Source organism: Salvia hispanica, chromosome 2 (assembly GCF_029641045.1).
Source record: "Salvia hispanica isolate PSC_SH4W2 chromosome 2, Shi_PSC_v1, whole genome shotgun sequence".
NCBI lineage: Eukaryota > Viridiplantae > Streptophyta > Magnoliopsida > Lamiales > Lamiaceae > Salvia > Salvia hispanica.
This window is the reverse complement of record NC_142693.1, coordinates 52,622,874-52,632,242: the sequence shown is the minus strand read 5'-3', so window position 1 is coordinate 52,632,242 and position 9,369 is coordinate 52,622,874. Positions and strand designations below refer to the sequence as shown.

Sequence of the window (9,369 nt, the reverse complement as noted above, 5' to 3'; positions counted from 1 at the left end):
ATAAAAATAGAAGAAGTAATGTTTGGCAGGTATTATTGGAAATCATTATGGTGAGTGATAAATTTATTTAGCCATGCATGAGTCGAGACAATTATTGAGATTGCGACTTAATTCTAACAAGTTCCCCCTTCATGGCAAGTGAGAGCGCACCAAGACTGCCTCCATCTTCCACAACCACTCCGGGCATGGCCACTGCCCGACTTCCCACAAATCCGCCCTCACCAATCGCAATCTTTCCAAACTTGACTTTACCACCATCGCCTTCGTATATATGTCCAAACAAGAGTGCCTCTCTTCCCACGCACCCGCCACCCTCTATCTCCACCATTTCCGGGTTCAGCACAGCCCCCATGCTGTCCACGTACACCCCTCCGGTCACATCAACTTTCGACCCCATTAGCTTCATCCACACTACAAAAAGCACTGAACCGGCCATTGTCTCCACAAAATACTCACCCGCTAGCGTTTTGAACGCTTGCCATATCGTGTCCATGAACACTTCTCTACTCCAAATCAACACCGTTCCTCCATCTTTCTTCCTCCCCACGAGAATCCATTTTGCCAACGCACACGCAACTGCAACTGCCACCCCAGAAACAATCCAGAACAGAGGAAACAACCAATGCAGAGGATATCTTAAGCTATTGTGCGCGAAAAGCAGCCAATTCAGAGGGGTCGAGATCACGTACGCCAAGAGAAAATAAGGTAAGAACGTCTGCAGCATTGGTTGCCCGAAAATTGACCATGTTGTTTCGTGCCAAGCTCTCGCAAGCGTCACTTGGGTCGAGACAGAGGAGTCGTGTTTCTGGTTCATGATGGGGCAGCCAGAGAGGTCTACTTTGACATCCGACTTCTCGATGAAGGCTCTCCACGCCTCCGGCAGCGGCTCATTGTTTCTCAACCGCTGGCATATCTCATAGATCAATGAGCGGCCATGATCGATGGAAGCACTCTGAGAGGCTGACGTTGCTCTGATCACATCAATTTCATGGCATTTGAGGTAAGGATTGAATTCAAGCTCCTCAGATTGTTTAGGCGTGAGATTCTGATTGATGGTCACCTCTCCGACATCTATCAACGGGAACTCCATCTCGTCCCACGGCTTCGTGCAATCGAGGACCTCGTCTTGCGCAGCTGCGTCCTCGGGCACTGGCCGGAGTTGCAGTTGGAAAACATAACGAACACCACCAGGCGAACTCACACGTCTCCGGAAATCATCTGCCAAAAAGAGCAAGGGACGCTTGTCGTTGCTGTCCCTCGGAATCGCTCCTGTTTCAGGAGGTAGGATTCCTAACGGCTCAATCTTCCCGGAATCATCAGTGATTGTCAGATCAAAGGGCCGCAGCTTAAGTTTGACATACATCTCCTGTCCATCGTTAAACCTGAAGAGCCTGCAGATGTTGGAGTAGTAATGCAGCTCAGCGAACGTCTCTGCATTGCGTAAAGAGGCCCACACGGCGTCTCTGATGTGCGGGGCGCGCTTCACGTGCTCTTCCCTGGCAGGCAACCCGCACACAAGCCAAGTAGCAAAGTCGGAAATTGTGCGCGCGTAAAACGCATTGCCTGTTTTAAGTGTTAAATCCAGGAGTGTTGTTTCACCACCAGATTCATCAGAGAAGATTCTAACAGCGGCGCCACGTGCATCAAGCCTTGCATCGTCGTCAGCGCTCAAGCTGTTGCTGTGACGAACTATGATAGGATATGTCTTTCCGCATTGGAAGATTTTGTGGCTTGGGAGACCTTCAATCTTGTCGTATATCTTGAGCACTCCTTTGCCACTAACTCCAATTCTATGGAAGTATCTTGTTCTAACCTTGAGAGTGGTAGCAGCCAAGTTTGCAGAAAGATTTCCCACAATCTTCTTGTATTTTGTATCCATTTCTTCAATACGCTCGTCCAACTCATGCATTGTGTTCTTGATCATGATTGGTGATTGAGATCCGATGTACACACCACCTCTTTGAAGAACTGAGTTCATGGGAGCAGCTGAAAGAGCACCAAGAATCACCTCTCTCTCGACTGTTGCACCGGGGAGGATAATGCTCTGGCTTCCGACAACAGAATTATCATACACTTGCACATTTCCCCTAGTGAAGCCATTGGAGGAATAGAAGCCAGTGACAATCCTGCTAAAGTCACCAAGATGGACACCGGCACCAATCGACAAAAGTTGGGGTTCCAATACAGGGTTGATCGCCCTGATGGAGCAAAATCTCCCCACTTTTGCACCTAAAAGCCTCAAGTACATGCAGAAAGCTTCTGTCCCGGATAGAAGCTTGGCAAATCTAAGATGACAAGCTACTATCAATCTCTGCCGAAGCCACATTTTCATGTGAGTTTCCGTTTTCTCATTTCCATTGAGAGAATGGTGTAGGATGCTCGTTACCAAGCTAAGCACTACTCCATGGGCTGAGTATGCGGCAGCAACCATAATGGAGAAACTCAGCGGATTTAGAGACGTGCCATTGATGATAGTAACGTATGCCACGATGGTTAATGGGAACCAATGAAAAGCCCCTGATATGCACATGAACATCAAATGTTCCATGTTAGGCGTTCGTTGGCCTAGAAAGACGTAGATGCAGTAGACGATGGCTGCAGACAAAGAGCTTATGAGGCCAACCATGTATACACCCATTAGATGATGGACGTTGTTGCTCTCTATGGGCACTGCAACCTAAAAAACATCAACAATTAAACTACATCGTTTAATAATACTATTAACAAAGTGAGTATAATCATTTGTACCTTGTTGAACTTGTTTGATCTAGGGAGTAATTTTCCCTCTTGGGTGACTTGCAATGGAGCTACCTCAGCTCCATCTTTAACAAGTGTTCCTTTGTTGATGACTGCGTAGGGACCGATTGAACAATTCTTCCCAATTCTTATAGGACTGAAGCTTAGGATTCCATTTCTGACCTGATGACTCTGCAACAAGGCACCCTCCGCAATCACAACTCCATCTCCAATGGAAAGCAGAGCAGGATCTGTGATATCAATGGTGTCGAGGACTACTGATGAGCCTATCTTGGCTCCAAACATCTCAAACCAGTAATTCAAAAGAAGCGTTCCTCTCAAGTGCACAGCATATACTTTGGATGACACCTCTTGCGCCTTGTAGAGCGCCCACCATTTCACGTAGTCCGCTGACCACATTGATGCATTAGGAATCAATGCATAATTCGGTTGAAGAAATGAATTCCCAAAGATAGCAATGGAACTGCAGGTAGCAAGTATGCATAATACCCAGGCAAGAGGCGCAAGCGCTATTGAAATTATGTATGGCGCCCAAGGAGTTGTCATGGGTGTGAGGTAGGAAGATATCGACTTTGCAAATATAGATATGCACAAATACGCAGGAAAGATGAGCAAGATAGACACATATGCAAGTGCAACAAGTTGGAGCAGCATGATCTTCAGCTGGTGTGTGAAGGAAACTTGTTGTGGTAAGATCATTTCCTCTGACGCATAGGCATCTTCGGCTTCTGAATAGGCTTCATTGTTTCTCATACCTTGAGGGTTTGACTTGATGAGGAGATTCTCCGAGAAGGAAGCTAGGTCTTCAATGCTAGTCGCAGTGAAAATGTCGACTGCGCCTACAGGTACACCAAGGAAATCAGAGAGCTTTTGAGCTGCCCTCACCACACCAATGGAGTCAATCCCATAAGTATTGAGGTTTGCAGTGGTGGAGATTCTGCTGCCAGGGATTCCAGTTTGCTCCGAAATCAGCTTCTTAAGGTACTCCAAGATTTCTACGTAGCTTAGTCTAGCATTACTTGTAGCGGCCTTGAGTTGGGGACGAGGTGTGTGGCCATCTCTGCACGTTCCAGTAGTATAAGACCGAGTAAGCAATCTCTTTGGAATTATTGGATCAGGAATCGAATGCAGTGTCTCGTCAGTGAACTGCTTGAGGCACTCGAATCGCCTTATTTTCCCGGACGTTGTTTTGCTGATGCTTCTAGGTTTGATCAGCTTGATAGCAGCTAAACTCACACCATGCTCTTCAGCAACCTTGACTTTAATTTGCTCAACCACATCCTTGTTCACAGGCTTACCATCTCTCACCTCCGCAATGGCGACTAACCCAACCTGATCAGACCCTTCTGACAATGAAATCCCCTTTGCTGACAGAATCTCCTCTGGAACGCCAATGACAGCACAGCACCCAGGGCGTAGAAGGTCGCACGAGCTCTCAACCGTCTTCTCCACATCAGCTGAATATATGTTCCTCCCTGCAACAATAATGAGATCTTTGATCCTTCCTGTGATGAACAAATTTCGATCAATAACGCGCCCCAAGTCCCCGGTCCTGGTGTATATTCTTCCATGGTGATTGCAGAGTTCATTTCTGAAGGTTTCTTTACTATACTCCTCTCTCCCCCAGTATCCAACTCCAGCACTAGGACTACTAATCCATATCTCCCCTTCTTTTCCAATTTCATTAACCTCCTTATCAGTTTGTGGATCCACGATCCTGATATCGACATCTGGATCAGTCGGGTTAACATATCCACAACTCACCCTTCCCTGCCAGTCCACCATTATAGGCCTTCCTTCTCCATACGCACACGAAACAAACACGCAGTTCTCTGCTAATCCATAACCAGGAGCCATCACGTATTGAGAAAGGCCGTAAGGCGTAGTGAGCTCCAAAAATCTTCTCAAAGTCTTCTGCCGGACTGGCTCGGCAGCAACCATGAGGAAAACCATGGAAGAAAGATCATAGTCCAGAGCCTTTTTCTTGTCGAGCTCCAGCCTCCGGATCACAAGCTCGAAAGCAAAGTTGGGGCCGGCGCTGTGAGTCCCCTTGTACTTGGTAATGATCTCAAGCCACAGAAGAGGGTTCTTGATGAATGTCATCGGAGAAAACAGAACAGCCGTCCCACCACTAACCAAAGCCGTGAAAAGCCCACCTATCAAGCCCATGTCATGATACTGCGGGAGCCAGCTCACGAGCACGGTGTTGGATGTGCTTTTGTACCTCCTCCGCATCAACTTCACATTATGAATGATCCCATCATGAGTGATCATCACTCCCTTTGCATCACCAGTCGACCCTGACGTGAACTGAAGGAAACACAGATCACCGGGCTGGGGCGTGCTGCTGGATTCCAAATCTCCAACAGTCATGCCTTTGGATTTCTTTATCCAAGAATCAGTGTGAATCCACGGAAGATTGGGCCAGCGACCGGAGCTTTTCCTGCTTGAGGGAGACAATGGCAACAAGTTCTTAACAAGGCCTGCTCGAACAGCTGTGTGGTAGCTGAAAGTTGAAAGAATGGCAACTGCATTACATGACTTGGCAACATTCTCTATCTTCAAGAGTGCCTGCCCACTTCTTTGGAGTGGATCAGGCGGGAGAACGGGGACGGGGAGCACTCTCGCCCTCAAACAGCCAAAGAAGGCATCTATGAAATCCAGACCGGGGACGTGGATGAGGAGGACTCTGTCCCCGGGCTTAATGACTGGTTTGCGGCTTGACAGAAGCAACTTTGCTATCAAGGCAGCATTAGCATGTTGCTCTGCATAGCTCCTCTGCCCCGAAACTTTCCCATCTTCGTTTATCCAAGTGTAAAGAGTCTTGTTTTGGATCATATCATGAGTCCCCCAGTGTTTTAGATAGCCATCAAGGCTTGAAAGATCGGGGAACTCGACTCCCATCGACTCATCTAGCTGCCGTGGCACCTTGCTGCAGCTCTCGGAGAGCAATCTCTGTTAGAGGCATTGCATCAAGTAAGTTGAGTCTCATCTTAAAATATCAGTGTTGAAGTAAGAGTGCTCAAGTACCTTCACATATGGAAATCTTGGCAATGGATCGTCACATGCGAAATGCTTACGGATCAAAGCCATGGCGTAAGTTGAGTTTCTCTCAGTGAGCTCAAATGCCACGAGCCCACCGATGTAGTATGTATTCTGCTCTCCCTGGAGTTCATTCTCAACTTTGTCGTAGAATCCGTTCTTCATATCTGTGTTCAAGGTGGATTTTGTTAATAGTATGCTTGTAGTAATTGGATTTAACATGACATATTATAAAAAGTAACCTTGGGTTTCGACGTGAGGAAAATAGTTGAACCGCCGTTGCAGAACAATGGCAATGACTTCTCCGCCTATTCTTTTCACTACATCAATAGCCAGCTGTGTTACTTCTTGCCCCATGATTCCAGCTGAGTTGCCGTAAGACCAGAATAGGTAGATGTCAGTATCGGAGTAAAATCTCTGCATTGCTACAGGATTTCCTATTGTTTGAGGATCGTCCATGAATTCTCCAAAGTAGTAGAATCCAACGGGAAGATGTTCGAGCCCTTTAATCTTCATCACTGTTGTGTAATAATCAACGGTTTGCACTTTACTGAAGATCTCCTTTTCGAGCTCACTGAAGTCCATTATGTCATGTTCAGCACCTACAGAGATAAAAGGTATTTAGTATCAAAGAATAAAAGCATGTTACTTAAAAAAAAGGGAGTTTTGCAAACCTGTTGGGGTGATTGTTGTAGATCTATATGTTTTTCCATGTACTAACGGGAATGATCCAGACACGATCAACTTGTCGAACTCTAAACTTTTGTCCTCTCCGTTTTGCTTGACATCGACATTGACAAGGGAGGAATGGCGTCGGATTGAGGTTACCTCAGTGTTGCAGAGGACTTGTGCTGAAATAGATTCACTCATCCTCTGCCAGAAACTCATGTATCCACCTTTGAAACGTCGTATCTTGCCAGCCATAGACGTTCGAGTGAATTCATGCACGTACGCGTAAGGCATGTCTTGAACAAATCCGTATCCAGAAGCAGTGTATCCATATACTACAGATTTTGGAACGCATTTCAATCCGCGGCTCTCAAGAAAAGCCGGTGTGAGGTCAGAGGCAAAATCGCTCACTGCGTGAACTCCAATTCGACCTGATCTCTTGGCTTCCTCCTGTCAAGGATAGGAACTGACATTTGTATCAGATTATAAGGAATGAATGTTTTGTAAAAAGTAGAGAAAAACACACCTGAAGCTGTAGAGTTAGTGAGATAACAGAAACATAGTCATCTGCTACTTGGATGTCCTCATACTTCCCTGTGTAGCTATTGATTAAGGCCAGTTTGTGTGAGTCCAATTCTTCGAGTTGACAGCCCATTTCTTTCGCTAGATGGAAGATAGTCGGGGAGCTGCTGGCTGCGAGGACCTGCCCTCCAAGATCATAGAACCTTCCTGCATTGTATGTGATTGAGAGTTTTGTTTAATCAAATAGTATTTGTGAATGAATCTTGGTTTAACTATTACCTTCTATATCTGCTGACTCACACATGCCACTAACTGTGTGGTATTTCTCAAGGACTGTGATGTTGTTGTAGCCGAGTTTGGATAGCGCATAGGCTGCTGATAGGCCACTTGGTCCGCCACCTAAAACCGCGATTCTTGTGCTCAACGCCCATGATGGATGCAGCTTCGAGAACTGATCTTCAATTGAGTTCTGAGGCTCCATTTAGAGCATATGCTACTTGCTGCACTCCCTGGAAAGAACAATCAAAGTTGTTGGATTGGGTTTAAATATGTTACAGGGAATAGACATGAGTGATTGTGCAAGAAAATAAGCTCAAGGTGATGGTGTAAGTGAGCATACTTTCTTGGTGAACAAATATCATTGAGTTGCAGGAACTTTAATAATATATGTCTATTACATTTATGGGGTAAGTATACCATTCATACAAAATGTTTCACCTTTGTTTCGTGTTGGTACAAAATGTTTGAAGTTTGCAAAAATTAGTACAAAAAGTTTCATCCAAGTTAGATTTTAATTTATCATGTGTTTGGATGTCGTCAACTCTTTATCTATATGGCTTACCAAACATGAAACAATGATGAAATTTTTCGTACCATCACGAAACAATGATGAAACAATTTAACACTCCTTATAGGCAAAGAATTAACGGCATCTAAACTAAGTATCCGAATGCATTAAAATGAAAAAAGAAAGATTTTTTTTGTAAAATTCATGTAAACTTCAAACTTTTTGTACCAATATGAACCAAAAGTGAAACATTTTGTATGAGTAACTCGCCCGTCTATTTCATAATAAAAGGATATGACAATAGTAACTAAATGAGAACCATATTTATTAAAGAAATCATCGGAGACTACTAGGATCTTTGATCCAAAGAAGATCTCCAACTAGAATCAATAATTCTAAGGTTTAACTCATCAAGAAGTAGAAATACACCTTTTCAATAAGCAGATTTTGAATGCCAAAACAGGAAGAGTCTTCTTTTAGCTCCAGAAATGCAAGCAAGAGCTATGAAATTCCATTGCCAAGACAATATTAGAAAAACTATGACTAGCAAAACTAAACTCAACAAGTTGCTGAGAAAAGGCTAATGGCTTTTCCTATCTAACTTCCGAATATGTAATAAAGGTCACATTTTGCACAAGAATCTAAGAAATCAGAGCAACACAACACAACACAACACACTTGATGGATTTATATAATTATACGGGAAAGGAAGTTAGTTACTACTATTATTTTATCAATGGTGAGATAATCAAGATGTATGAGGCAATCTTAATCTCTGCATGCACTAATTCAATTCAAATGAACTAAATAATAAGTACCAAAATGCCAAATGGCAGTAAAGAAGAAGTTTACCGGAACTCCACTAGTGCCCCTTATTGCTGATGGAATTTCTAGCAATAGATGCCTTTTATAGTCAAGATAGTAAAGGACAAAAAGTGTTTATGTCAACATCTTAAGTTAGTAAACAACATATTTAGCTTCGGTTAGTCCGAGAATTGTAGTTAAGGGTTGTCTGTTGTCAAGAGATATTCCAATTTTGTGCTTCTTGGAGAATATTATTTCCACACAGGGCGATTAATTATTGGCTAATTAAGATAGATATGATATGATCATTTTGTGGTGCATAGGATCTTGGATTCTACGAGGTATGCAACCTTCTTGTTTTGGATAATTGCAGGCTTTACTATATTATTGGTGGAAACAAACCCATAACCATCACTTGAAAACCTTATTACTATTACATCGTGCAAAAACGGATATTTTTCGAGAAATACTTAATCGTCATATGTCTGCACATGAACATATATGTTGATAAAACAAAATTCACAATTGAGATCTAATTGGAAAGGGTAATTTATTTTCTCATTATACCATCTCCAAGGATGCACTAAAACCAAAAATAGGATTAGTTTCAATACTACTCCAAAATCAATCCCATTTTTGGTTTTTGGGAAAAAAAATACATATCTTTAGTTTGCACTGAACCCAAACCTAAAAGTTTTTCAAATTTTGTGAGTAAAGAAAACATTAAGTTTGAGTTTATGGTAAATGGCTGGAGTAAAATCTTATTTGATATGGCATTTACAATAAAT

At 43.5% G+C, this 9,369-nt stretch overlaps 1 protein-coding gene across 1 annotated transcript; it reads right to left on the bottom strand.

Annotated features, from left to right (window-relative positions):
* Positions 1-91: 91 nt before the first annotated feature.
* Positions 92-7,471, bottom strand: LOC148932615 (uncharacterized). The gene is made up of 7 exons (XM_089065181.1): positions 7,270-7,471; positions 6,995-7,197; positions 6,474-6,918; positions 6,042-6,401; positions 5,788-5,966; positions 2,749-5,712; positions 92-2,677 (listed from the first exon to the last, which is right to left on the bottom strand). Exons 1-7 carry the CDS (start codon positions 7,469-7,471, stop codon positions 92-94), a joined length of 6,939 nt encoding a protein of 2,312 aa, XP_088921307.1.
* Positions 7,472-9,369: the final 1,898 nt, after the last annotated feature.

Excerpts from the sequence above, each read along its gene's own strand:
- LOC148932615 (XM_089065181.1), bottom strand. The coding sequence starts at position 7,471 with ATGGAGCCTCAGAACTCAATTGAAGATCAGTTCTCGAAGCTGCATCCA. Across the intron at positions 7,198-7,269 it reads TGAGTCAGCAGATATAGAAG|GAAGGTTCTATGATCTTGGA; the intron begins GTAATAGTTAAA and ends CATACAATGCAG. Across the intron at positions 6,402-6,473 it reads TACAACAATCACCCCAACAG|GTGCTGAACATGACATAATG; the intron begins GTTTGCAAAACT and ends TTATCTCTGTAG.